General features: G+C 41.7%; 11 protein-coding genes and 1 non-coding gene across 16 annotated transcripts; 5 read left to right on the top strand and 7 right to left on the bottom strand.

Moving 5' to 3' along the window:
- The first annotated feature begins 27 nt into the window (after window positions 1–27).
- LOC108031241 (28S ribosomal protein S21, mitochondrial) lies at window positions 28–517 on the top strand. The gene is made up of 2 exons (XM_017104476.3): window positions 28–286; window positions 345–517. The coding sequence occupies exons 1-2, from the start codon at window positions 140–142 to the stop codon at window positions 459–461; spliced, it is 264 nt and encodes an 87-aa protein (XP_016959965.1). The 5' UTR covers window positions 28–139; the 3' UTR covers window positions 462–517.
- Window positions 518–546: 29 nt separating this feature from the next.
- LOC108031042 (phenoloxidase-activating enzyme) lies at window positions 547–3,906 on the bottom strand. The gene is made up of 4 exons (XM_050888400.1): window positions 3,612–3,906; window positions 1,095–1,425; window positions 896–924; window positions 547–828 (listed from the first exon to the last, which is right to left on the bottom strand). The coding sequence occupies exons 1-4, from the start codon at window positions 3,688–3,690 to the stop codon at window positions 617–619; spliced, it is 651 nt and encodes a 216-aa protein (XP_050744357.1). The 5' UTR covers window positions 3,691–3,906; the 3' UTR covers window positions 547–616.
- LOC108031909 (mucin-5AC) lies at window positions 3,245–9,803 on the top strand. Of its 3 annotated transcripts, XM_044092301.2 has the most exons (9): window positions 3,245–3,306; window positions 3,988–4,093; window positions 4,666–5,051; window positions 5,138–5,560; window positions 5,856–5,984; window positions 7,753–8,080; window positions 8,141–8,232; window positions 8,308–8,437; window positions 8,854–9,803. In XM_044092301.2, exons 2-9 carry the CDS (start codon window positions 4,006–4,008, stop codon window positions 8,970–8,972), a joined length of 1,695 nt encoding a protein of 564 aa, XP_043948236.1. In that variant the 5' UTR covers window positions 3,245–3,306; window positions 3,988–4,005; the 3' UTR covers window positions 8,973–9,803. The 3 variants fall into 3 exon arrangements, with proteins under 3 accessions (XP_043948236.1, XP_016961166.1, XP_050744310.1); XM_017105677.3 differs by lacking the exon at window positions 3,245–3,306 and having other exon boundaries at window positions 5,171–5,560; XM_050888353.1 differs by lacking the exons at window positions 3,245–3,306; window positions 5,138–5,560.
- Window positions 9,804–9,805: 2 nt separating this feature from the next.
- Window positions 9,806–10,416, bottom strand: LOC108031908 (uncharacterized). The gene is made up of 2 exons (XM_017105676.3): window positions 10,254–10,416; window positions 9,806–10,037 (listed from the first exon to the last, which is right to left on the bottom strand). The coding sequence occupies exons 1-2, from the start codon at window positions 10,346–10,348 to the stop codon at window positions 9,827–9,829; spliced, it is 306 nt and encodes a 101-aa protein (XP_016961165.1). The 5' UTR covers window positions 10,349–10,416; the 3' UTR covers window positions 9,806–9,826.
- Window positions 10,417–11,175: 759 nt separating this feature from the next.
- On the top strand, window positions 11,176–12,506 carry LOC108031237 (lipase 3). Its single transcript, XM_017104473.1, is given in 4 exon segments — window positions 11,176–11,259; window positions 11,356–12,005; window positions 12,007–12,067; window positions 12,126–12,506. Coding segments are annotated over 4 exon segments (1,176 nt in total).
- Window positions 12,480–13,174, bottom strand: LOC108031239 (uncharacterized). The gene is made up of 2 exons (XM_017104474.3): window positions 12,918–13,174; window positions 12,480–12,858 (listed from the first exon to the last, which is right to left on the bottom strand). The coding sequence occupies exons 1-2, from the start codon at window positions 13,146–13,148 to the stop codon at window positions 12,544–12,546; spliced, it is 546 nt and encodes a 181-aa protein (XP_016959963.1). The 5' UTR covers window positions 13,149–13,174; the 3' UTR covers window positions 12,480–12,543.
- Window positions 13,175–13,689: 515 nt separating this feature from the next.
- On the bottom strand, window positions 13,690–14,285 carry LOC108031041 (uncharacterized). Its single transcript, XM_017104241.1, has 2 exons — window positions 14,106–14,285; window positions 13,690–14,016 (listed from the first exon to the last, which is right to left on the bottom strand). The coding sequence occupies exons 1-2, from the start codon at window positions 14,283–14,285 to the stop codon at window positions 13,690–13,692; spliced, it is 507 nt and encodes a 168-aa protein (XP_016959730.1).
- Window positions 14,286–14,652: 367 nt separating this feature from the next.
- Window positions 14,653–15,278, bottom strand: LOC108031040 (uncharacterized). The gene is made up of 2 exons (XM_017104240.2): window positions 15,035–15,278; window positions 14,653–14,979 (listed from the first exon to the last, which is right to left on the bottom strand). The coding sequence occupies exons 1-2, from the start codon at window positions 15,260–15,262 to the stop codon at window positions 14,653–14,655; spliced, it is 555 nt and encodes a 184-aa protein (XP_016959729.1). The 5' UTR covers window positions 15,263–15,278.
- A 280-nt stretch (window positions 15,279–15,558) lies between these two features.
- Window positions 15,559–16,401, bottom strand: LOC108031039 (uncharacterized). The gene is made up of 2 exons (XM_017104239.3): window positions 16,130–16,401; window positions 15,559–16,060 (listed from the first exon to the last, which is right to left on the bottom strand). Exons 1-2 carry the CDS (start codon window positions 16,355–16,357, stop codon window positions 15,734–15,736), a joined length of 555 nt encoding a protein of 184 aa, XP_016959728.1. The 5' UTR covers window positions 16,358–16,401; the 3' UTR covers window positions 15,559–15,733.
- Window positions 16,402–16,482: 81 nt separating this feature from the next.
- LOC108031916 (mitochondrial dicarboxylate carrier) lies at window positions 16,483–20,891 on the bottom strand. Of its 2 annotated transcripts, none has more exons than XM_017105686.3 (3): window positions 20,647–20,891; window positions 17,767–18,189; window positions 16,483–17,535 (listed from the first exon to the last, which is right to left on the bottom strand). In XM_017105686.3, exons 2-3 carry the CDS (start codon window positions 18,165–18,167, stop codon window positions 17,091–17,093), a joined length of 846 nt encoding a protein of 281 aa, XP_016961175.1. In that variant the 5' UTR covers window positions 18,168–18,189; window positions 20,647–20,891; the 3' UTR covers window positions 16,483–17,090. The 2 variants fall into 2 exon arrangements, with proteins under 2 accessions (XP_016961175.1, XP_016961176.1); XM_017105687.3 differs by lacking the exon at window positions 20,647–20,891 and adding an exon at window positions 18,249–18,425.
- Window positions 18,957–24,205, top strand: LOC108031917 (uncharacterized). Of its 2 annotated transcripts, none has more exons than XM_017105688.2 (2): window positions 18,957–19,112; window positions 23,372–24,205. In XM_017105688.2, exon 2 carries the CDS (start codon window positions 23,394–23,396, stop codon window positions 24,147–24,149), a length of 756 nt encoding a protein of 251 aa, XP_016961177.1. In that variant the 5' UTR covers window positions 18,957–19,112; window positions 23,372–23,393; the 3' UTR covers window positions 24,150–24,205. The 2 variants fall into 2 exon arrangements, with proteins under 2 accessions (XP_016961177.1, XP_016961178.1); XM_017105689.3 differs by lacking the exon at window positions 18,957–19,112 and adding an exon at window positions 21,660–21,800.
- Trnai-aau (transfer RNA isoleucine (anticodon AAU)) lies at window positions 22,633–22,706 on the top strand. The gene has a single exon. It is a non-coding gene; the product is annotated as a tRNA-Ile (tRNA).
- Window positions 24,206–25,079: the final 874 nt, after the last annotated feature.

Raw genomic sequence — 25,079 nt, 5'->3', positions numbered from 1 at the left:
TCGGCTAACTTTCCCAACATTTTTGTGAGACCGTATTCGGGGTCTTTCTTAGACAGCACGGGCACACTGCTCGTACTTGATTATTTAATAAACATAAGCAATTTTATTCCATTTTATGAAATAAAATCCGGCCGCCCAAATGAGACACGTGCAATTTCTGGCCCGCACTGTGTTGGTGCAAAACAACAATGTGGAGGAGGCGTGTCGCCTGCTGAACCGCGTTCTGGGCAAGGAGGAGCTACTCGACCAATTCCGCCGCACGCGATTCTACGAAAAGCCCTATCAGGTGGGAGTCAAAATGCGATTTTCGGCTATTGGCTCATATTGCTTTTAACTTATTTTAGGTGCGTCGCCGCATAAATTTCGAGAAGTGCAAGGCCATCTACAATGAAGACATGAACCGAAAAATCCAGTTCATATTGCGCAAAAATCGCACCGAGCCCTTTCCAGGATGCAGTTAGTGATAGTCCCCTGTTAATCTAATTTTTCTGCCAATAAAATGTAAGAAACCGCAGAATGGGTTTTCGGGCTTGGTATGTGTGTTTATGCTATATTATTATACATAAGTACAGAACACTTGTTACTTGTTGTTCTAGTTTTCATGTTTTCACTTCTTCTATTTTGTCAATTTTTCTTGTATCCATTTAAGATATGCTCGTGTGTTCATGAAAAAAGATGCCTTTGATTTCTGTCCGCACTCCCGAGATCCGTAGGATATGATGCCGGCTAAAATGACTCGCGATGGACTTGTGGTGTCCATCAGGGGACCTCCAGAATCACCTTTACAGGTGTAATTTCCATCCTGACCACCGGCACAGATTTGGGTATCTTGGTGAAAAGCATTTTGATTACATTTTTGACTCCCTGGACGATTTTCCTGAAGGAATTTGCGCACCAACACTGTACTTCCGTTTCCCCAGCCGGCTGTTTCGAAAATACGACTATAAGGTGCTGCTTCATAGGTCGGAAGACAAATTGGTCCGATTGCCATCGAATAACTAAGTAGATAGAAATGAATCACCGGCGTGAAAAAATTAGCTATTAAATTTACTATTAAAATGATGGAAGAAGTTAATCTAGGACTCAATACTCACCGTACTGGCATTTGGAGTCGCAGCAGGGCGATGTCGTTCCTATATGCACTCTTATGGAAGAATTTTTCATGCCTTTTTATCTGAGCCACGTCGGTTTCAAAATTAGGTCGAATATCGGGATCAGGGTAAATATTGGGGTCCGTGTAGTGTGCGCCCAGGCGCACCCTTTTAGGATTGCCTTTGCCTTCATTTCCACTGCCTTTGAAACAGTGTCCTGCGGTCAGGACGTACCACTGGTTTATCAGGGAGCCCCCGCACGCGGGTTCCAATTGTCCGTTTCCTTTCGGATACAAAAGCATGGCCATCCAAGGGAACTCATTGGGTCCGGCCTCTCTGCCGAACGTGCGAATAGCTGATTGTCCGCAGGATTTTGTTGGGAGAAAGTTTCCTGGCTTCGGGCAGCAAACAAAATCCGTATTCATCGAGGAACACCTTCTTTCATTTAATATATCATTTCTGGCCTTAACACTGCCTTTTGCAGTTGCACTCAAGCCGGAACACGTTGTTAGACTTTTACATTCCTCATCAGCTCTACATTTTGTGGTTGTTGTTGCTTTTCGTTGCGTCCAACTCTCAGGATAGTGTGATCCAGGATTGTGTGATCCAGGATAGTGTGATTGAGGATAGAGTGATCCAGGATTGTGTGATTCAGGATAGTGTGATTGAGGATAGAGTGATCCAGGATTGTGTGATCCAGGATTGTGTGATTCAGGATAGTGTGATTGAGGATAGTGTGATTGAGGATAGAGTGATCCAGGATTGTGTGATCCAGGATTGTGTGATCCAGGATAGTGTGATTGAGGATAGAGTGATTCAGGATAGTGTGATTGAGGATAGTGTGATTGAGGATAGTGTGATTGAGGATAGAGTGATCCAGGATTGTGTGATCCAGGATTGTGTGATTCAGGATAGTGTGATTTAGGATAGTGTGAATAAGAATTGTGGGATCCAGGATAGTGCGATCCTAAAATTTGATTAACAATGTTGAATTATTTTGCAGCTTTATATGCCCAAAACTTTATACACAAAATTTGCAGTTCAAATGTAAGACAAACAGAGTCAGGGCATTTTTTCTTACTTAAATTGTATTTAAAACCAAAATGTTTTATAAGTGGATCAAATGAAATACGAGGGGTTTATAAGTTTATTTTATAAAATAATATTTTAAACTTACTCATTTGGCAAAAGTGAGGATATATAGTATTTCCATTTGAATGTGGCAGAAGAACAGCCTGCAGCAGAAGCAAAATGTACCCTTTGGTTCCCAAGAACATGTTGATTCGAAAAGGTTTAAAATAAAACTGGTGTTTTCGTAGTTATTGCGCTGCTATTTATTCGTTACTTACAATATATTGTGTTGAGTAATTGTGGTTGCGAGAGTCCGAAAATAGTAATTAAATTATTGCTCATCGTCGGAATTTTTTAAATTTTAAAATATGTAGCATAAATTCTTGATGAAAAAGTTATTGAATATTTTTGTTCTCGATAAATGGGCATCAATGTCAGGAAGTGCAAGGTCAAATAGAAAGTAGTCGGACACAAGCAAACCTTTAGCAGCTCGAATTTCATGAAGGTTGTACCGAAGACTAAAGAAAATCAATAGGTTTATCCAAAACAGCAAACGTTTAAAATACAATGATGATCGTCGATGATGTGAGCTGAAAATACGCGGTGTTCTTTATTCTGTGCCGTATAATTGTTATCTAATACCAATTGCAGAAGCACCAGAATGTTGGGATAGGCATTGATCGTACCAACTGCCTCCTGCTTAAAACGAATCCTTATTTCCTATATAAATATATATATATATATATTTTAAGCAAATTTTTTAGATAACAGAATATACCGTTCCAAAAATAATATTTTCTGGCCTTAGCCAGAACAGGAATAATTGCTCGTTGAAAAAGACGTTATATATAATAATTTATAAGCTTACCTTATTAGTTTTCAAAGTAAAAATCTTTATTTCCGAGCAGGAAATTCCAAATGCAACCATAATGTTTATATTTACAATTTTCAAATACTAACGGCAAGGCAGGTCCTTTCCTCTCTTTAAGAGCACAGCTTTGGCAGCTTTAATTTGGCCAAGAGAGAGCGAGAGAGAGCTTTGGGTATGTGGCCACCGTTTCCTAACGGTGTTCGGCTTAGAATACTTTCTTTCCTCGAGCGCAGCAGACGCGTCTTCGCTTTCTTATAACCAGAAATCTAAGAGGTAACTCATACTTGGGCTAACCAAAAGTTTTGTCGATTTTCGGAGGCGAGATTTATAGTATAAGAAAAGTTAGCACAGTTTTGCGGGAACTATCTTCCGTGCGAGATTTGCTCGTTCGATAAAGTGCATTGTTTGTTGAGTGTGTGTGTGTGGGGAGGGGAGGGAGGTTTGCTTTAAAAGGGGCAAGTGCAGAGGCTTGAGCTATTCTCCGGTGGCCCTTTAATTCGATGGATTCCCAAACGTGCTCAAGTGCTCCCCGAATGCATCGATAATTCGCTCATGCGGCCAATTTACTCAATTTACACTTGAGCCCCGAAGTATCTGTGCGTGTGTGTGTGCCCGCCTGTGACTGTGTGTGTTTGGCTTTCGCATCAAAGTTGGCATGTTGTTTTGTGTTGCCTGCTTCTTGGCGTTTTATTATTTCCCACTGCTTTACTGTGCCTGCCTTTGTTGTTGTCTTATCGATTTCTTGTGTTATTTTTAGCGTGATTTGCATATGTATGTGCGTGCTTTCTCCCTCTCTCTCTCTGTGGCTGTGTGTGTGTGTGAGAGTCCAAGTTGTTTGTGCTTGTTTTTGCACTTCCTTTTCGGCCTGCTCTGTGTTTGTGCGTGGGTTCCCTTTTATGGTGTAATCGAATCTTGGCTGCTAATCCAATGAATTACGCCTTGTGTCACTTTCAGTTTTTGGGCCAAAACAACATGGCTTCGAGGAATCTGTTGGCCATCCTTCTCTTGGCCAGCATCTGCATGGCCCAGGCATATCCGGCTTTGTTGCCCTACATCTACAGTGAGTACCGCACTCTCTCGCACTCCTTGACCCCATCGTTTACCCTCTCCAAATGGCTAATTTGCATTCCAAACCGGCCGAGATTTGAGCGCAGAACGCCGAAGTTTATACACATACCATGCAGCGAGATAGAACATTTTATTGTGCTTTCATGATGTTTATAAAATCACTACGGTTTTAAAAACGATTTTAAACGTAATCTTATGGGTCTAAAAGTATGCGACACTTTTTTTAAATTACACTCAAAAGTCAAATATTTTTCAAAAATTCTTTGGGATTTTATATTCTTAAGCAAATACGTGGTATACTAGTTTTTTTTAGTTATCAGAATATAATTAAGTTAGAGAGGAATACCTTAAAACCTCAGAGAAATATACGGCATCCTAAAAAATGTTTTTTAGCTTGAGTTGATCTAAGCTGATTTGATATTATGAGGATATTAATATTTAATGCTATCTTTCATCATCATTACATACTCACGAATAAGCTCTCATTTTTTGCAATATGTAGTATATTTTTGTTAAAATCCACCTAATTCGCTGGGGTGGATAACTTACCGTTTGCCAAACCAGATCCTTCCAAACGAAGCAGCGGCGACACGGCTTTCCCCCAAATCGAGGACGATGTCAGCGAGCTTGACCAGCTGCGAAACGAGCCCGGAGCGGTGGTGGCCAAGCGGCAGCACGACGGAAGCACCGCCCGCACTACCACAACCACCAAGGAGAGCGTCGAGGAGGTGGCTGCCGTTCCCGAGCCTGGACCCAATCCTAATGCGAATATTCTGCCCGACCTGGAGAGGCAGTTGGAGGTGGCCACGCCTCTGATTTCGACCACAACAACCACAAGCACCTCGGCCACCACAACCACGGCCACATCCAAGGAGGAGGGCGAAAGGTCGCAACTGGAGGAGCCAAAGACGCAGATCAAAACCGTGGTGGAGCCGACGGCCCATGCCAAGGTAAGTGGCCAACCCCAATATCCCGCTGCAAAATCGTCCTTTAGGCCGCTTGGTAAAGTCCGAAATCCTCTTTTGCAAAATCCAAGTGTATATCTACGAAACCACCCAAAAACCAACAGGCATTTTACGGGGCGGCTCGTCTAGCTTTTGGCCAAAATCCAGAGGTGCTACCAACGACCACGACCACAACCACAACCACCACCACGACTACGACGGCAGCTCCTCCGGCTGAAGCCGAGCCGGAAGCCGACCACCAGCCACCAGCCGAAGCGGAAGCCAAAGAGGCCGCGGAAACGGAAGCGGAAACAGCTCCAGATGTGGCCGGGGAACCAGTCGAGGCCGAGGATCCCGTCGGCGAAGTGGCCGAAACCGAGCTGACCGCCCTGAATCCGCCGAAGTCCAAGCCACATCAACACGAATCGAACAAGGAGACCATCGGAGACATTGTCTTCGATGTGGTGGCCCGGACCACGGAGCGAAGATCCAGCACGCCCAAGATCACGGCCAAGGTTCTTATAACTCATCACAGATAAATCATTCAGCATTGAAATATTGGCACTATATACAATTGCAAAAACCAAGGACTCGAAATTAATTGATTGGCAGCCTTCTGAAAAAGTTCCTGAAATTATAATTGGCAGCAAATTGGTTATATTCTAGGGAAATACCTTTGAAAAACGAATATCTAAAATTCTATCCATTAGTGCAACAGAAACTTACTTTTTTCTCACAAAGATCTCATCACCTTAAGTTCCTGTGCTTAGTAAATTTCTCATACCATTTGATTTTAATCTATTTTTCCAGACCGCCAAGAACTTGCTGCGAAGCCCGAATGGCCAGTACTCGTCGTTCGACATGGCTCAGTACATTTTTTGGACTGGCGATGAGACCGCTGTGGTAAAAGCTGTGGAAGAACTGGTAGAGGGAAAGGTGGTAAGTGGCCTATAAGAGATTTTATAAAACAGGTCTGAGCCTTGATAGATGAAATAGTAAAACAGTGTAATGCAGTTTTTTGGGCTGGTTTTTATTAAATACTCTTATTTAACCTAAGAACTACCACTCAAGAAGAGACCACATCAGATGACTAATTTTGGGGTTTCATAAATTGTTGCGCCCGTTTAGAATTGTGGGCCGAATTTCATCATCACATTTAGTCTTGCATCGCCTGGTAGTAGTAATGGCTGAATCCATAGGGCTTTGTGAGCGGAGGTCCAAAACTTTGATGGCACTTTGGCGGTTCATGGTGGTGGCGGTGGCAGCCAAACGGTGGGGAGCGATGGTGGTGGTGATGGCTTCCGGGGTGATTCCAATGGGGTCCGAAGTGCCACTGATGACCATGATGACCATGATGGCCATGATGACCATGATGGCCGTGGTGTTCATGATGTTCATGGTGATCCCTACGATGACCGCAGTGGAACATTCCAAATTTACGGGTTTCTTGCTGTGGAGCTTCCATATTCGGATTCTCTGCTTTGCTGATAGTTGTTTGTTTACACTTTAGAGAACTTCTCTGCTCGATTGTCGAAGGTGAACTGATTCCCACCGCCGAAGCAAAAGCTTTTATATTCCGCTCGCGGGCAAATCCCACATCCAGCGATAACATTGTTTTTCACTTCACTATCTTATCAACATAGAAAGCAGACTTTATTAGAGTTAGAAATATTGTAATAATTTTGTGCAATTCCATTAATATCTAAAGTTGAAAGGCGTTCTAAACGATTTTATTTAGCTTACAAATATTGCCACATTCTTGTGTAATCGCTGCCTGCCTTTTTACTTTTTCACTTGTTTTTCAACGTCAATGAGCTTAGCAATACTAAAAGAATTTTGCGTAATTTTTTGCTGTAGGGGATACATGTACGATATCAAAAAATAGTATTATAAATACAGCACAATTTTTCATTCATAACTAAAAATAAGTTTATTGCTCTAGGGTTTTTTTCAGATAAGTAAAAAATATACTATAAATACACAATCGTTTAAAATTATATTTCATTGAATCTTTGTATAATTATTTTTACATTTTTTAAATAAATAATAAATATTGAATTATTGTTGTGCTATTTCAAAGCCTCAATTAATGTTGAATGTCATGGGGTCAAATTGGAGGTCACTAACATTATTGTACTTTGTAATGGTTTTATTAATTCAAAACAGCGGAAACAATATATATAAATATTATTATGGTTAGTAATATTGTGTAACGTGATAACGCGATTTCTTTGCTTTAATTCATTTTACGCGGAAATAAAACGAAACAAAAAGTATTTCATGAATGAAAACATATTTACACTTATTGTTCTCCCCTATTTTTGGTTGCCCATAGGATTAGTAATATTTTATTGGTTTTGTGTAATTATTTTGTTTGCATTTACGATTTGCTGGATTGTGTGAGAAATACGAAAACACCTACACATAAATGAAGCACGATTCAAGCATTTCTAATTTATTTTTAGAGAACCGGTTGCCTAATACGATTGACTTGCTGAGCTATGTAGCAATTAAAATGTTTAGTGAGAACGCAGATAATTTTATGCAACCAGTGGATATAGAAAATTTTGGGCCAAATTTATTCAAAAAGACCTGCATTGGTGTAAATATAACCTTCGGCAAAATGTATATTTTGACCCCTTTCCTAGCCAAATAAGGAATAAGGCATAATGTCATTTACAAAGCTCTTTATTTTTCTATTTCTTAGATTACCCGGGAGAGCGCCCTAAAATTCCTGCAGGACATTCGGCTGGGAATAGAGTTCTTGCAGCGGTCCTACGCCAATCGGATTTTCCCCGAGGAGGTTCGCCAGAATCAGCTAAAGCGGCACAGCCCACCCATTACCACGCCCCCAACTACATCCACTACTACCACAACAACCACAAGCACGACCACAGAAAAGCCATTCCCAGAAGCCCACGAATCCGGTATCGAATCAGGAAACGCCCGAGGCGCAGGAATCCTGCCCGCGAAGAATTTTGATAGTTTCACCTTCTGGAACAAACTGAAAGTCCTGGACAACGAGGCACAGCAAGGTGGGTAGTTCGAAATATTATAATATATTATATATTATAGAACTGTATCCCATTTTCCAGATTTGAATGACTATGACGAGGGTCGGGCTAAGATTGTGGAGTACTTGTACAATGAATACTCCCTGGAGGAGATCCTGTACAAGCTGGCAAAGGTAATTCAGAGACACATAAATACGTTTGTTTGTTTGTTTATTATATATTATTATAATTTTATTATAATTTTAAAGGTAATGTTTGCCCAGTCGCTTTCCCATGGATCCGATGAGGCCCAAATGGAGCTGCAAAAGCTCACCGAGTTTCTAGAGCGCGAGGGTAACATGGGTGTTATACCCATTGACCTGCAGAAGAAAGTTTTAAGTGAGTAAACTCTTAACTTTATTAGTGTTTAAGAACTGAAGAACAACTATAATTATGATTTTATCAATTTAAAATTGTTTAGTCCTCTAGATCATGACATATGTTAGTAGTTATGTAATTATGATAAGTGTTTCAGTGTTTTTAGTTGTTTGAGAAATGACATTTTTTTAAGACAATTACATCATGTTTATTTCGATTTGTGATGAGAAAGAAGAAACCCTTTAAACGAATTTTAAAGCGATTCCTCTGTTTGGAAAAATACTTAGTGATGATAATGTGAGTTTTTTTAGTTGTTTTAATTTTTTTAAGACAATTACATAGTGTATATTTTTATTTTCTGATGAGAAAGAAAAAGGGGAAGCCCCTAGGAATGTAATAGTAGTTCCTCTGTTTAATGCAATACATTTTATTTTTAGGAGTGCTGCTCAGCGCATTGTCGGACACCCTGACCGAACATCCGGAACTGCTGCCGGCGGCGCGGGTCAATCTGGCCAACCCCTTCTACAGGCTTCCAATGCACACACCCAGCCAATAGAGATCCGCAGGGGGGCTAGCAGATTAATACAAATCCCTATATAAATATACGTTAACACGCATAATCCGCATCAGCTAAGTGGCTTATATCCACTGATCGGCGCTACTCTAAGGAGGCGCTCTCTCGGAACTTTGACTCAACTCGGCCCTAAGTTCACCCGATCGATTGGCACCCCTCACTTTGGTTAACGGATTAGCCTACGTGTAATATAGCAAAAGTACTCCCGTGATATTTTCTGGCCAGGCAGAGGCACCCGCAGGTGCAGAGGACGAACCTTTTACACTTACGGTACGATAAGAAAATCAAAAATAATGAAGAGGAACACACAGAAAAGTAACCGAACCAAAAACCAAACAAAACTGATGAGAGAGACTTGCGCCCCTTTGAGCTTTTAAAATTAAAATAGACTATCTAAATGCATACTATCCACGGTATGCATTCGAATTGGCACACTTGCTTGTATTTGATATGAGTTCGTTAGCTAGATACATTGAGAGATTGACGTTGGGATTGAGGTTGAGGTCGCTGGCAAAATCGATGGGCCGCCAGGGACGACCGATTGAAGCAGGAAAGGGCTCTGAGTCCGTCTATATCAGTAGCAAATATGGTTATAACCGCTCCACAGACGAGCGACTGTCGTACATAGTTATCACTCTATATGTTCTCCCCCGAATAATTGAGCGTTGCATGCATTATTGATGGATTGGTTAAATGATTGATTGTGTTGCGAGTTACATTATACGATATGCGAGTAAGAACTAGAACCTGTATCAACAAATTATCGATTATACACTCAATATACATAAAAATATATATATATAATATAAAGTATGCGGAAAGTCTATTTATTTAAACTACTGATCCTTTTTGGGCTCTTCGTTCTCGGTTTTGTCGAGCAGCTGCTTAATCTGTTCTTCTGTCATGGGCTCGTCGCTGTTGAAGAGTTTCTCTATCTCGGCCCTCTCATCATCGCCTATGTCCTTGGCATAGAGCTTGGCCAGATCCTCAAGACGCTTTTGGTTCTTCTTCAGGTGTCCGGGTAGCCAGAAAATGGTCTGCACCATTCTATGGGGAGACATGAGTTTTATTAAAGGTATTAAGTATATATTTTTTAATAAAAACTTAGTTTATTTGAAGCACTTCCTTTGTTTTGTATTATACTGTAATAAAAAACTACTATGGCCCAGATATAGACTTACTTAACGAGCACCAGCCAGCTTACAACCAGTGTTCTGTATTACATTTTATTAAAATAATAATACGCCCTACATATAGACTTACTTAAGGAGTACAAATCCGCAAACCGCCAGTAGCAAGCACATCCCCGATGTCTTGAACATGGTCCAGTAGTCCACCGTCACTTGTTGGTGCTTCATTTCGGAAATCCTTCAAAGAGTGGCTCCTCTCGAGACTGAATTATGGCTGGAACTGTCATAAGTATCTCTTTCGGTCAGGACCTGGCAATGTTGTGGTCACGTCGCCAGGGGCAGCCGGTTCGAGGCATACGTGTATTATAGTCCAGACCAATAATATGTGGGCACTATAAATCGATATCACACACGCCCAGATTTGATGAGCCGTCTATGGAGCTGACACGCTAATTGAAAATATGCGTTTAAAATTGTTTTTGTATAGAGGGTTCTTGGATTTTATTGTTTTCATTTGCAATCGCACTTTCTATTTTTAAAGTTATCTTCTACGAATTACGTGCTGCAGAGTATTAGTAACAGAGATCTAGCTCATTATATGGAATGAACTGGGTGTCACCCTCGTAATTTTGTTAAACGTCCTACATATTTAAAATCTGTATATCATATCTTGAACCTTTATTTGCCTTTTAAAATAGGGGACATTATAATAAATACGAGTACATATATCTAGATAATATAAATTTGGCATCATAAAAGTGCGGTATGCTTTTAAACTTTATTTATTTTTTAAATAAGTACTAAAATAATTGGAAAACGATAACAAAATCGGTCAACTCTTGGGGGGTTTGGGGCTTTGTAGATTGTAAATTAGGGAACCGCTATTTCAATCAGAACAAGAAGCTGATTAGATGAGGTGTATCTATCTCTCCTATATATTTCACTGGGGGTCCAACAACGCGTTCGCCAATAAATCTGATTGCGGGCTATCACTAGATAGTACTAAAAAGGCTATAAAAGCTGGGATCCCGAACCACTCGGACCATACTAGAGCTATGAAAGGAGGAACGTTAGAAGTAACCATTTTCCTGGTCGGTTTGGGCCTGGTATTGGCAGGTACTCGTCCGATTTCCGATTGCGTAAGTTAAATTAAATTCTTAAATATAAAAATACTTTGTACATAAGCAAAGATAAATGAATGATTATTTTTGGATTTTTTATTTTCTTGTTCTTAGGGAGAGCGCATAGAAGACGATGGCTATCCGTTGGAGCGTCACGTGGTGACCACCAGCGACAGCTACATCCTGACCATGCACCGCATCCCCTACTCCCCCAAAACGGGAGACACTCCCGATCGCCCGGTGGCCTTCCTCATGCACGGAATGCTGAGCTCCTCCTCCGACTGGGTGCTGATGGGTCCGAAGAGATCTCTGGCCTACATGCTGGCTGATGCCGGCTACGATGTGTGGATGGGCAATGCCCGTGGCAATACCTACTCCAAGGCGCACAAGTACTGGCCCACGTACTGGCAGATCTTCTGGAACTTCAGCTGGAACGAGATCGGCATCTACGACGTGCCGGCCATGATCGATTATGTGCTGGCCAAGACTGGTCAGCAGCAGGTGCAGTATGTGGGCCACTCGCAGGGCACCACTGTCTATCTGGTGATGGTGTCCGAGAGGCCCGAGTACAATGACAAGATCAAGTCCGCCCATCTCCTGGGACCCGCCGCCTATATGGGCAACATGAAGAGCCCGATGATCCGCGCCTTTGCCCCCATTCTCGGCCAGCCCAATGCCATCGTAGAGCTCTGCGGTTCCATGGAGTTCATGCCCAGCAGCAAGTTCAAGCAGGATTTGGGCATTGAGATGTGCCAGGCCACATTGAGATGTGTGTGCCAACGAGATCTTCCTGATCGGAGGCTACGATTCCGAGCAGCTGGACTATGTAAGTAACCAGAAGTAAAGCTTAAACTGATTGATCTCCATGTACGTGAATTCTTCAGGCCCTGCTGGAACACATCATGGCCACCTCTGCAGCTGGCGGCTCCGTAAACCAAAACCTGCATTTCTGCCAGGAGTTCAACTCTGGAAAGTTCCGTAAATTCGACTACACTGCTCTTCGCAATCCCTATGAATATGGTAGCTACTTCCCCCCGGAATACAAGCTTAAGAACGCCAAGGCCCCTGTTCTCCTGTATTACGGAGCCAATGACTGGATGTGTGATGTAAACGATGTCCGCAGGTTGAGAGACGAACTACCCAACATGGCACTGGACTACTTGGTGCCCTTCGAGAAATGGGCCCATCTGGACTTCATTTGGGGCACTGAGGCCAGGAAATACGTGTACGACGAGGTCTTGAAGCAGATGCGATCCTACGAATAGGTTTATTTCCTCTGCAATAAAGTGAACATTACACTCGCTAGTCCACCTCCACCTCGGCCATATAAGCTAATATGACTGAATCTTCGTTTTTAAGCTTGGACTTTATACGGTAGTGCCCAGGAGTCATTAGTTTCTTCAGCACACGGACGTCCAGCGGATAGTCCTCCAGGTGGTAGTGTTCCTTGGGCAAAGGACAGGTGTTGGGGTGAGGGGCATTTGAGTATTCCTTAAGCCGTTCGTAGAGGAAATCCTTGTAGTAGGTCTTCATGAAGTCGCAAAGCTGCACTTCGAAGAGCATTATCCTCTCGTAGTTTCCATCGCCATCCACGGACCTTGACACCTTGAATTCGATCTGTAAAGGGATAACATGATAAAAAGATTTCTAGAGTCTAAATACTTTCTGTTCCTTACCATCCAGTCGTTGTCGAGGTGATGATGGAGTTTGAGTTCTCCGCTCACTTTCAACACATTTTCCTCAAACTCGGCGATGCGCAGGCGGCTGTGCAGATACTCCTCTTCCTGTGACAACTTCTCCAGCTTGTGGATCCGAAGTTTTCTTGCGTGGACTCCAAAGGCATTGGTGGACAGGAGGATGATCCCCAGCACCACCAGGTGCTGAACTGTACCAGAAGAGGAGCCCATTTCGATGGCTGAGAGACTGATGCTTGCTCACGAGCTGTCGAGGGTTTTTATGGCAGTCAAAAGGGAATCACCAGTAAACCGAACTAAAACTTGCACCGGAAACAGACGTGCTCTAAATATATTAAGATATCTAGTAATTGATATCGAATTGAATTCAGTTTTATTTGTTTTATTTAATAATTGCACTGCAGCCCTAACACACAAAGATTCTCAGCAATTGATTACAAAATGGTTTTAATTGCTAAAAGCACGACAATGACGATGATCAATCTATACATATTTCTTAAATACTTATTTAATACCCTACCTTTCCGAAATCTATTAAGGTTTTTAAAAATCCTGGGAATTTGTGAATAATGTTATTTTAGCCCCATGTAGATACTCAAAAATATTTTTTCAACAAATATAAAATGTTAATTACCAAAACACTGTTTCTTTAATTTTGGAGTTAATGTACATAGATGACTTAAAAAAATGTTATTCAAAGCTAAAAAAAGATAGAAATATTACAATCTATATATTTTAATTTTGCCTCCCTGATTCATTCGTACAACTCCAACTCTGCCAAATATATCATTGGATAAAAAAGATTGTTTAGCGTAGCCTTAAGCTCTATACGGTAGTGCCCCGGCTTCAATAGAGTCTTCAGTAGCTTGATGTCCAGTGGGTAGTCCACTAAGTGGTAGTGGGCTCCTTCTGGCAATGGACAGTGGCTTGGGTCCGGAGCATTCGAGAACTCCTTGAGCCGGTCGTAGAGTAACTCCTTGTAAAAGGTATTCAAAAAGCTGCAAACCCCAATTTTTTCTGCATAGAATACCACTTCGTACATCATACCTTTTACTTTGGATCGTTCTAGTACAACACCAATCTGTGAAATATCAATTGAAATAATAGACTCTGTGTAGCTATTTTAAAGATTTGATTTTGTAATGAAAGTAGATTCAGCTCTCCGTTAACTTTAATCAAATTGCCATCGACCTCAACGATGCTTAAATTAGTTTCGACCAATTTAGTGTTCTCCTTGACTTTTACTAGATTGTGGACCTTTATCTTTCTTTCAGCCTGCACTCCACTTAGGTGAATGCTAAGGAGGATGGTCACGAGCTCCACCAGATTCAGCGCTGAAGAGGATCTCATTTCGATAGTTGACTGACTGATGGGCGATCATATACTGATGATGCCAATAATTTTGCAAAAGATATTGAAATTAAATCTATTTGAGTTTTTGCGTTTGTATATGGCATGGCAGTGTTGACATGTAAAGCAGCCATTGATAACGATTCACATTTAATTGCTAACAGCACGACATTGATGATGATCCTATATAAATCTAGTCTCATTTATTAAATACTTACTCATGTTCCCAATTATCTAAAATATCTTTTATGCCCTTCATTTTTTAGGAAAAAATTATACATTAGTCCCTCGTACATACACTAAAATATTTTATCGGCAGTCAGAAAATTAAAAACTTATTTAGAGGAAATTTATGACAATTATGAATTTAATCGTACACCTCCAACTCTACCAAGTAAATCAATGGATTGAAATCATTATTCAACATAGATGTAAACTCTATACGGTAGTGCCCAGGCTTCAATAGAGTCTTCAGCAGAGTGACGTCCAGCGGATAGTCCTTTAAGTGGTAATGAGCTCCTTCTGGCAGAGGGCAGGTGCTTGGGACCGGAGCATTCGAGTACTCCTCGAGCCTTTCGTAGAAGAACTCCTTGTAGTAGGTATTCAAAAAGCTGCACACCCCAATTTTGTCTACGTAAAATACCGATTCATAGTCCCAATCATGTTTCTCGGATCGTTGAACTTCAACACCCATCTGTGAAAGACAAAATGAAATAAAAAAGTGATTCACCAGATCAGCACTTCCTTACCTCAAAATTGTCATCCACTTCAGAATTAATCTTTAGCTCTCCGTTGATTTTAAACACATTTCCATCGACCTCGATGATGCTTAAATTAGTTTCGACAACTTCAGTGTCTTCCTCGACTTTCACTAGATTGTGGAGCCTTAGCTTTCTTTCGGCCTGCGCTTCGAATGGGTGGATGGTAAGGATGATGATTACTGGCACCACCAGATTTCGCGCTGAAGAGGATCTCATTTCGATTGTTGAATCAGTGGTGTTCGTCATATACTGACAGGGGTTTATACAGTTTGGGAATCAGCGGCAGACCAAATTGCAGCTTCTGCCGGACCTGTTCCGGAAATGCCCAATAATTGATAGCCATCGACAACGAATCATATTTAATTGCTAACAGCACGACAATGATGAGAATCATGTATGGACATATACTTATTAACTACAAACCTATTTAATACCCATTCTTTCTGAAAACTGTTTGGGTTTTTCTAAATATACTCTCATCTGTTTTATCAAAAGTCTTAAATTTGAATACATTAAAAAGCGGTTTCATCTTCAATGACCAAAAGACAATTACAGTAAAGGTGTTGGAATTAATGTCCAAAACTTTCAAATACAATTTTATTCAAAGGTAGTAAGTAGTGTAAGAATGTATTTTAATTTTGACTTCCTAATTGCGGTTGGTTTTCCTGTGATCCACCACTTCTGGATTCATTCTAACACCTCCAACTCCCCCTCATATATTATGGGATACATAAGGTGATCCAGCATAGCCTTAAATTCGATACGGTAATGGCCCGGCTTCAACAGGCTCTTCAGCAGCTTGACGTCCAGCGGATAGTCGACCAAGTGGAAGTGAGAACCCTCTGGCAGGGGACAGGTGTCCGGGTCCGGAGCATTGGAGTAGTCCTTGATCCGGTCGTAGAAGAAGTCCTTGTAATAGGTCTTCAAAAACTTGCAAACCCCAATTTTGGCTCCATAATAGGCCATCTCATAATCGCCACCGTGTTCGTCGGAACGATTTACATAGACTTCCAACTGAGAAGGATCAAGTCACAGATTTAGTTTGGTACTGAAGGTTAATTGTCCTTACTAGCTACTTCTTACCTCAAAATGATCGTCCCATTCATAATTCAACTTTAGATCTCCGTTGACTTTGAGCACATTATCCGCGTCCTCCGCAATGCTTAAATTGCTTTCCAGAAACCTGTCGTTCTCCTTGACCTTTTCGATTCTTCCGATCTTTATGTGTTTTTCAGCCCGCACCCCAAATATTTGGATGGCGAGGAGGATGGTCACGAGCACCACCAGATTCGGAGCCGAAGGAGACCTCATTTCGATGGTTATAAGACTGAAGTTCGATCATGTACTAAAGAGGTTTATAAGCTTCGGCATTCAGCGGCAGAACAAATTGCAGCTTGTAGCGGAAGTGCCCAACATTCTTGTAAACGATATTGAAATACCATCGATTTTCGTTTTTTTTATTTGTAAATTGCATGGCAGTCCTAACATGTAAAGCAGAAACGAGCAGCCATTGATAACGAAATACGCTTAATTGCTAACAGCACGGCAATGACAATGAAGTACGATCGAGCTTAACTTAAACTTTTCATGACCAAATCAAAGAAGAAAATAACCCAACTTATTGCTCTTAAAAAATGGAGTTTGTTCAATATACTGGCAATATATTGCTGTCCTTGGTGAAGTGATAACGATAGTTTTTAAACATGTTTACCCTAACAATCATTAATCTTTAAAAAACATTGAAGTCATATGAGTTAAATCTGCTATTTCATATTCAAAATCCTACTTTCTGTGTACCGTTTTACTACAACTGTTACCATTTACTGTCGACTATAAAAAGCAAACACGGGCATGAAACGCTAATAACAACTAATTTGCTAGCATAAAAGCATCTTTGTTAACAACTGGTACTGGCTATAGCTAATTACACATGTTCGATACTGTTGTGAACGAATTGCAGCTGGAATGTAGCATTGCTCAAGGGAATCTGCCAGCCAGCCATGGGAGAGTTATTGCCTAGTTATGGGTGCCATCGGGATCCCGGCTAGCTGGAAGTGGTGCCAAAGTTGAGACGCAGTTGCTCCAGAAACACAAAGGTGAGGATCGTGTGGGGACCCAGGCGCACAAAGGCCGGCACGTAGCCCTTGAAGAAGCCGAGCGGTCCCAACTTGGCCGTGTGCTTCACCACGTCCCAGAGACCGGAGTACTCGCCGGGCTTGGCGTTCATCGACCGCGTTTTCAGCACATCCAGGGGCTGCGTCAGGGTGGTGGCTATCGTTCCGGCCACCAGGGAGGCGGTGAAGTGGGTGATCAGGTTGTCGTGGAAATAGGGCGTGGCCAGCAGGTAGATCTTTGTTTGGTCGTAGAAGGCAATCTGACCGATGGTCATCAGGATGCCACGAGCAGTCGCTGTGGTGGCGCCGGAGAAGAGCCGCGCGAATCCCTCTTGCCGGTACACCTTGAACAGTCCGTCGAAGGCGTTCTTATAGCTAAAATAAAAACAAGAAAATTATGACATATGGTTTCAAATGTATGATATATGGTTAAGAGAGCTAAATTATTATAATAATTTTAGTGATTGACTCGCATTTTTGAAGTAGTATTTTTATGGTATTATAGGCTTTGTCTTCATATTTTTTACGGAACTATATAAAAAACTTTGGAAGAGGTTCTCATATGAGTTCCACAAATCTTTAAAAATGCTCTACTATAAGACTCACTTGCGACGCTGTTCCACGGGCAGTTTCACGTCGTTCTGCATGCGAACATTGACCATGTCCGCCGGCGTTCCCACGATTCCGCCCACGAGGCCGGAGGCTCCGGCGAGAGCCACTTTGCCCGCGAAGGTGTCCGTCTTGACGTAATCCTTTCCGGCCTCGTAGACCCCAAAGCGGGCCGTGGAATAGGTCATTTGGCGCAGCATCGAGGCGGAGAGGCCGTTGTAGAAGACCAGGATACCCTGTTCGCGCGCCAGTTTCGGGATCAACTGGGCCACCGACAGGTGTCCCTGTTGCGTCTGCAGCGTGACCTTGATCAGGTCGAGTGGGTGGGTGACTACAGCGGCGCCTACGCTCGCCAGTCCTCCAAAGTACCATCTTGCTTTTCTCTCCTGTTTGGCCATGTTGCAACTTTAAAATCCTTAGCTGAAAGTTGATAGAAATAGTCAGTTATTTACACGCTTAATCGAACACCATTCTTATACCTATAAAAAGGTGGTACGGCTACTGAATCGAGTCTCTTTCGAGGGGCGGCATTTTCAGTGGGTCGGTCGTGTTATGTCATGCCGGAGGGCCTTAAAGGAAGTGACGGAACTCAAGGACCCCGAACCCAAACAGCTGGGCGGTTGCGCGAAAGCTCAGCTTGAAAGCTTTCGTCGGTTAAAAGACGGTTACTGTTATCGTGGGCGTAGCCAAAGTTTGGCATTGGGTAAAAGGGGTTCACTTTAGTACCCATATCTACTTTATAATTTGTAATATTTTTAAAAAACTTTCTTATTCTCATCCATTTAATACTTAAAATCCTGTGCTTTCAAAAATGTTTTTTTTGTTGTTAATGATAAACTTACGTATTAAATTTATTAAACGTATTACAATCATTGTACTAGATTAATTTAAAATTTAAAAATTTACTCAAAATTATCAAGTCATTACTTATTAAAATTTAAAAATTAGAAAATAAATGCTTTTTCTTGAACAACAAAAGCATAAGTAACTTGATATTTAGATTTATAATATATTAAAGGGCTTATAAAATATGCAATCAACGCAAAAAAGTAACTTGAATTGATCAACCCCTAAACAACGCCCATGGATGTGTTACACCCACTCTTCCCGCCCTTAACATTCTGTTAACCGCTAACAGCGTTGTGGTCGCGCCTAACAGCACCGTTTCTCAGAGTTGGCAGCCCTGCCAAACAGCTGATCGTTTCGGAATACGGTCATACCTGCACCTACAACATGTTTTTCCTGTCAAATTTGTATATTTGTATCATAAACTAAACGGAAAAAGTGTATCCCTAGCCGCCAGTGAAGAGTTCTGGAAATCAGCCAGCCCACCATCTCCACGGGTGAGTAATTGGCCCGACAATTCGGTGCCCACAAACTTGCGCAACAAGTCGCCATTGCCGGCCAGCGTCCCCCGATCTGCGGACTCGCCAAATCCATTTGTTGTCGAGCGTCTCCAGTGCTGTTCACATTCAGCCTTGTCTATTTGGCAATAATCGCCGGAAGATCGGTCATGAATTTATATTTGGAGTGAGATAACAATCGAGGAATTCGGGCCAACGGAATGGGAGCATCTATAGGAGAGCTAGAGCTGAGAAAGTATTGCTATCTGTTGGGTATACTTTTTCTGGGTCTACCAATCATGGGTGTACCAAAAAGTTCAACACAGTCGTTTTTAAAGAATATTCTTTACAACTTTAAATTAATAACCATTTACTTTCTCTGGTGATACTATTGATGTTGCTTAAGACAGATCGTTCCTATAATATCCTATACAAACTTAAAAAAAGTACGTTGTTGAACCAAAATAGTGTCGTATAATAGTGTCTTATATGCGATTGATGATTTAAACGCTAAAGGATATAGTCTTCGGATCACAAGGAAATGCAAAGCTTATTAGTAGGATTGTATAAGACAACAGAGTCAAAGCGAATTACTATTCCTAAAGAACCTAAAGCAATAGATCCCTTATAAATCCTCCTTGTTATCTGATCAAACAAACTAAAATAATAAGAATACCCCTTCAAGAAATCGATTCAGTAATGACATAATAGTCCTATAATTTGTATCAATACTTTTGGTACTACCATCGACTTGCTTATAACCTAAGTCATGGTATCCCACATCGGCCAATTGCCTTTTGTTTCGATTGTTTTGCTGCCATTTCTGAACCCAAGACCCCAAGAGTAAAGTAACCACATTTATGGGCCTGTTGGTGTCCCTGCCTTATCAACCTTCGATTGGACCCCGGTTACCGGGCCGTGTTTATAGATAGATAACATGTTTACCATCGCTCAAAATCCCGGAACACAACATTATTGCCAGCATGTGTACTCGTTTCCTTTTCCCAGCTCGCCAGCTTTTATTTATTTATTCAGTTACTATTTTCGTTTGAGAACATACACGTGCGTCGATTGCTTCATAAATTATATGCAGAAAAAAGGCGATTCTCTTGCTTTGTTTCATTCTTGTTTTTTGGCTGAATTTTATCTGAATATAAAAATGAGGGGCAGTGGTCAAAGTCGAATTAATAGCGAGTATCACATGATCACTTGGAGCACTGAAAGTTGTTTTCGCTTTCAATCGAGCCCCCAAAAAAGTGGAGTTGATAATGGATTTTACTACTTATGAACAGCTGATTTTTGGGTAGACTGCTCGGATCACTCTGTAACCTTTCCTGGCACGAAAGATCGCGTGATAGCCCAGTAATCCCTCTGAAACACTATCTCTATGGGTGTTTGCCCGCTCCCAAGCCGCATGTTTGCCTTGCAAATTGAATAGTAAACCGACACTGCAATTCCAATTGCTAAAGTGCTAATGAAACAAAAAAAAGACTTCTGGGTGGCGAAAAGCAGCCACAGCTGATGGCGTATTTACCTTGAACACGAAACGCTGCCTCGGTTTTTCCGGCTGTTGATGGTTGTCTGCTTTCCGCGAAGAAAACTGTTTAATAAGTTTATAGTTTTTGGCACACCAGGCGAGCGCGGTGGAGAGGGAAGCACAGTGAGAGAGACCTCAGCACGTCATCGCTGTCCACACAAACTGGTCTGGGTTTTGGGAAGTGGGATTGGTCAGGGGTTTTGCTGCTGCTGCTGGAGGCAAACGAAACGCAACGCTTGAGCACCGAAAGCGGACTGATCGCCGCCGCCGACAGCGCGCCAGATCCCACACAACAGCCGGCACTCGACCCTACACGCAGAAAAAATCGAGTTCGAAACCACCCCTAAAATTCCATAACAGCTTAGACCCTATTATAATCAGAACCCAATCATAAATCATGGGGCTATGCAAGGCGCTTTTTTTAACAAAACCTAAACTGTTTTTGTCATTTGTCTGTCAAGTACTAACTAATAATTAAGTATGATGTTCAGGTTGTATAAAAAGATTATACACTTTTACAAATGTTGATGGCCTTTTCAAGAATTTTTAAACGATATTATTTTTAGGATTGATAGTTATTGCTTAATAATTCCAAATAACACCTTAATAAATAACTCATTTTAAGAACTCACGTAAAACAAATGTTGAACAATATAAAGGAGTTAGTTATTTGTTTATTTATTCTCAGGTAGCCAGGTAAAGGTGTTATTTAACTTTTTAGTTCAAAAAAATCAAGTTGTAGACATAAATTATACAAAGGTTGCCATAATCGAAATTTGGTTCATTTTTTTTGACTTATTTTTCGGTCATTTTTTTACGATTTTTTTTACAACTTTTTTTTGTTCAATTTGTTTTGTACAATTTTTTTTTTTAAAGGTATTATGCAAACCTTTCTCCCAGTGTCCACATGCGCTCCGGATTTGCCTCAGGTCTGCTTTATCGCGCGGTCAAGGCGGCCGTGTCGGAAGTGTTCTGGTGCCGGGATGTCACCCGGGACCCGGCCACTCGAGTTCGATGCCGGAGCGGGATCGACTTGGGCAGTTAGTCAGTGGTTGGCGGTCAGCAGAACGACACTGCGAGAGAGTGGGAGAGCGGGAGAAAGTCGAGGCGGGTCGAGAGTCCGAGAGTCGAGTCAACATCAAACAAAACTGGTGAGAGCTTTTTATTGACAGCGCGCTGGCTCTCCGGGTTTCGTGGGCTGTGTGTGCGTTATGACGATGGTATCGTTCACATAAGAACTCATAATACATGGGGATCGAGGTGTAATTGCGAGCTTTTGTAATACCTGGTACACCCATTCACTGTCTCATCCATTCTCCAGGCTGTCGTTTTGGAATGGTCATGAAAATGCCATGTGCAAATGACTCAAATTCGCTCACCCCCCAACATTTATGTAATTCAAGAAAATCCGGGCGTGTGCCCGCCAAAACACATTAATCATGGGACTCTCATTCAGCTAATTGCAAAAACATTTCCATTTCATGCCTAAGGAAATAGTTTCATTAAGCTCGATTTCGAGCAAATAGTTTGCACAATGCACTTTGGAGTCAAGGTTTAATTAGAATGCTTCTGTTTGCCTGTACTGCGAATAGTTAACGCTGCCAAGTGGAAAATCTGTTTCCTAGTGTGTAATCTTGGCCGGGATACTGCCGTGATAAGAAGCCATAGCGAGAACGAATGGGCAAATATTTTCCCCAACTATTATTAACTCCGTGCTTAAATCTTTTTTAAATACTGTTGCGCACGTTTTTGTAGCATGTTCCGCCATTAACACTTTTAGTATCTCCCGGCTATTTTAGCAACTTGATCCCTAGTGTTATATTTTGATTAAATATTAAATACAACGGAAAAGAACAGCTAATGTTATTGTTTTTTTTTTTCAAAAATAACCTACAAAAGCTTCGCCAGAAAGCTTTCCCTCGGCATGGGGGAGTCCCGAGCACTTTGGAGCTTAAATGCGCCTTTGTCGACGCCTCACACAACGGCCCATTAGCTCAGTTGGTTAGAGCGTCGTGCTAATAACGCGAAGGTCGCGGGTTCGATCCCCTCATGGGCCAAAATAACTTTTTTATTTTTTTAAATTATTTTTTAACTATTATTAATGTTGAATGTTGAGGATGTAACTCAGCCGGACAACCTATGAAGTGATTATCATCATATCATTTGTGTGCAGGATATATCCATACGTTCTTTGTTTTTTGTTAATAAACAAAATTATGTTACATTATTATGTTATTTTGAATACAATATATCAATATGTTTTTTGGTAATTTATTTTTAAGGAGTATGCAAATGTAAAAAACGAATTATAAAATACTTGTATCCATAACAAGTGTTTAAATGAAAAAGAACAATGCCCCCTAACCAATAAATTACCAACATAGACTGCATTCCCTTATACTAATGCTTAATAATTTATTATATCTTGGTTTATTAACTCTCGCCGCTGTATATAATATACATTTTCTACAATCCTGGCCACGTGTGCCGCTGACAGCAATGATGAAGTGACAAGATGGAAATGCCCCTCTTATTCATTTTCCCCCACCAATTTTGGCCAATAAATTCCAAGTTGTTGGCCCCGTTCAAGTGTTTTTAACCTCATCGGCTTCGTCGGCACGTGACCCGTCCCAAAAAGACTAAATACTGCGTACTTAATTAATTGAACTTCGCAGATGACATTTACAAATTGACCCAAGGCTGTTTTTTTATGCTATTTCAGATCCGCACGCGTAGTAGAAACAATGGCCACCTCAGTGCTGCTCGCCTGTGGGCTCAATGAACAGAAATTGCCCGGATTCGTGCACATAAGCGAGGAGTCCAATGTGGACGGCAGCTTCCTGATCAGCTGCATTTTGGGCCAGAGGTTGCGCATCTCCAACGCTGGAACCCTGCTCGTCTGCCTGCAGCATCACTATCAGCACTATTTTAATGCTGGCATGAGATTGGGCTACAACACGAACATTTTCCGGGGAAAAACCCTGGGGGTCATCGATGTCCTGAGCGACATGGCCGGCGAGGGATTGGCCTCCAAGTGGCTGCGCAACTCCGAGGGTCAGACACTAACCGAGCAGCTAGTAGAGGACATTCGTGCCCAGGTGGAGAGCAACTATGCCAGTCGCAACTCCTACACTGTGCTGATTGACAACCTGTCCATATTGTTCAATTTGGGCGCCAGCAAGCTGCAGGTTCAACAGTTCTGCCAGGACTTGGCCACCCTCGCCAAGGAGCGCGACAATCTCACGGTGATCACGAAGCTGAGCAACAGCGACATCTACCAGCTGACAGACAACAATGTGGCCAAGCTCGGGCAGGTGCGCATCCAGGTGTTGCGCCTGAAGAGCGGTGTGTTCCGCGAGGTGGACGGTAAGCTGCTCATCGAACGCGTCCTTGATGAAGGCAACTACGCCTGCGAGGAGACGCGCAAGGAGGTGCTCTACAAGGTCAACGATCGCAACGTCAAGGTCTTTACACCGGGCGAAATTGGAGTGAAGGTCTAGTGGCACAAAATAATTGTATGAATTTTAATAAAGCCATTTTTTGTATATTCTGAGAATTGCCAGCCAAAGGTTTCATTTTGCGGCGGAAATTTACTGCGTCTGTTACACTTAGAAATCAGGCTTAAGTCACATTTGATGAAATTTGAACACAAGCAGCTTTAAATGTTTTAAGAATTTTTAAAAAAATTATACTTACACTTAAGTAAAATGTTTTCAAACTGTATTTCTTTCGTGTTGCTGTCTTATTAGTTTATGAAGTGTATGTATCATTACTAAGCACTACTGAAGATTTAAAATACAAATATAATAAGAATATTAATGGACTGTACCACAAACTGGTCATCATCCTCAGTGGTCAATGCGCCGTCCAATATAATTGCCTTTGTCCGTTTTTCATCCAGAAGCATCCGTTGACGTCACCCTCCAGGGCGAAATATTGATGAATTTATGTCTGGTCACGATCAATAAGGAGCCAGTTTAACCGACTTGAGGCGGTAACCCAAGACAGCGCCAGAAAAGTTTGGTTTCGTAGGCCCACATAAACGCTAAATGACGTCGCCGACAATAAAAGCGGGCAATTGAAATTTTCCAAGCCATACAGCAAAAAGAAAAAGTTGATTAACTACGACGGAGTCGCTGCCAAAATTGTGCTTCGGTTGCAAAGACTCTTTGGGGTCCAGTCCCGGGAAGATTTATTTATATCTGCGTAGTCCTCGAACTGGATTGAGTTTTACCGCCCGGCATAATGGCTTTTCGGTTTGTTAATTACTAGAAATTTTCCTACACCCGAACACTTTATGACAAACTTTGATGGAAGTGCCCAAAGGAAATTTGATATTTTATGGGATACAGGAAGACGAGTTAATGTCTTGTCCTTGATTAATGGGGATTCTATTTAAATGCCTGTAATTCTTTGTGGTAGGTGCACGG

This window comes from Drosophila biarmipes, chromosome 3R (assembly GCF_025231255.1).
Source record: "Drosophila biarmipes strain raj3 chromosome 3R, RU_DBia_V1.1, whole genome shotgun sequence".
In the NCBI taxonomy this organism is placed as follows: Eukaryota; Metazoa; Arthropoda; class Insecta; order Diptera; family Drosophilidae; genus Drosophila; species Drosophila biarmipes.
The sequence above is the reverse complement of the archived record's forward strand: the minus strand, read 5'-3'. Positions and strand labels throughout refer to the sequence as shown.

What these genes read in the sequence shown, in the direction of transcription:
- LOC108031908 (XM_017105676.3), bottom strand. Translation starts at nt 10,348, where the DNA reads ATGAAGCACCAACAAGTGACGGTGGACTACTGGACCATGTTCAAGACA. An exon ending in TGCGGATTTGTACTCCTTAA is followed by an intron (nt 10,038 to 10,253) that starts GTAAGTCTATAT and finishes GTCTCCCCATAG; the next exon opens with AATGGTGCAGACCATTTTCT.
- LOC108031917 (XM_017105688.2), top strand. Translation starts at nt 23,394, where the DNA reads ATGGCCACCTCAGTGCTGCTCGCCTGTGGGCTCAATGAACAGAAATTG.
- LOC108031909 (XM_044092301.2), top strand. Translation starts at nt 4,006, where the DNA reads ATGGCTTCGAGGAATCTGTTGGCCATCCTTCTCTTGGCCAGCATCTGC. An exon ending in TTTGTTGCCCTACATCTACA is followed by an intron (nt 4,094 to 4,665) that starts GTGAGTACCGCA and finishes TTGCCAAACCAG; the next exon opens with ATCCTTCCAAACGAAGCAGC. An exon ending in AACTGGTAGAGGGAAAGGTG is followed by an intron (nt 5,985 to 7,752) that starts GTAAGTGGCCTA and finishes TCTATTTCTTAG; the next exon opens with ATTACCCGGGAGAGCGCCCT.
- LOC108031241 (XM_017104476.3), top strand. Translation starts at nt 140, where the DNA reads ATGAGACACGTGCAATTTCTGGCCCGCACTGTGTTGGTGCAAAACAAC. An exon ending in TCTACGAAAAGCCCTATCAG is followed by an intron (nt 287 to 344) that starts GTGGGAGTCAAA and finishes AACTTATTTTAG; the next exon opens with GTGCGTCGCCGCATAAATTT.
- LOC108031916 (XM_017105686.3), bottom strand. Translation starts at nt 18,167, where the DNA reads ATGGCCAAACAGGAGAGAAAAGCAAGATGGTACTTTGGAGGACTGGCG. An exon ending in CCCGTGGAACAGCGTCGCAA is followed by an intron (nt 17,536 to 17,766) that starts GTGAGTCTTATA and finishes TTTTTATTTTAG; the next exon opens with CTATAAGAACGCCTTCGACG.
- LOC108031239 (XM_017104474.3), bottom strand. Translation starts at nt 13,148, where the DNA reads ATGGGCTCCTCTTCTGGTACAGTTCAGCACCTGGTGGTGCTGGGGATC. An exon ending in ACCTCGACAACGACTGGATG is followed by an intron (nt 12,859 to 12,917) that starts GTAAGGAACAGA and finishes ATCCCTTTACAG; the next exon opens with ATCGAATTCAAGGTGTCAAG.
- LOC108031039 (XM_017104239.3), bottom strand. Translation starts at nt 16,357, where the DNA reads ATGAGGTCTCCTTCGGCTCCGAATCTGGTGGTGCTCGTGACCATCCTC. An exon ending in AATGGGACGATCATTTTGAG is followed by an intron (nt 16,061 to 16,129) that starts GTAAGAAGTAGC and finishes GATCCTTCTCAG; the next exon opens with TTGGAAGTCTATGTAAATCG.
- LOC108031041 (XM_017104241.1), bottom strand. Translation starts at nt 14,285, where the DNA reads ATGAGATCCTCTTCAGCGCTGAATCTGGTGGAGCTCGTGACCATCCTC. An exon ending in TCGATGGCAATTTGATTAAA is followed by an intron (nt 14,017 to 14,105) that starts GTTAACGGAGAG and finishes GATATTTCACAG; the next exon opens with ATTGGTGTTGTACTAGAACG.
- LOC108031042 (XM_050888400.1), bottom strand. Translation starts at nt 3,690, where the DNA reads ATGCCAACTTTGATGCGAAAGCCAAACACACACAGTCACAGGCGGGCA. An exon ending in CGACTCCAAATGCCAGTACG is followed by an intron (nt 925 to 1,094) that starts GTGAGTATTGAG and finishes TTTTCGAAACAG; the next exon opens with CCGGCTGGGGAAACGGAAGT. An exon ending in GAAACGGAAGTACAGTGTTG is followed by an intron (nt 829 to 895) that starts GTGCGCAAATTC and finishes CTTTTCACCAAG; the next exon opens with ATACCCAAATCTGTGCCGGT.
- LOC108031040 (XM_017104240.2), bottom strand. Translation starts at nt 15,262, where the DNA reads ATGAGATCCTCTTCAGCGCGAAATCTGGTGGTGCCAGTAATCATCATC. An exon ending in AAGTGGATGACAATTTTGAG is followed by an intron (nt 14,980 to 15,034) that starts GTAAGGAAGTGC and finishes TGTCTTTCACAG; the next exon opens with ATGGGTGTTGAAGTTCAACG.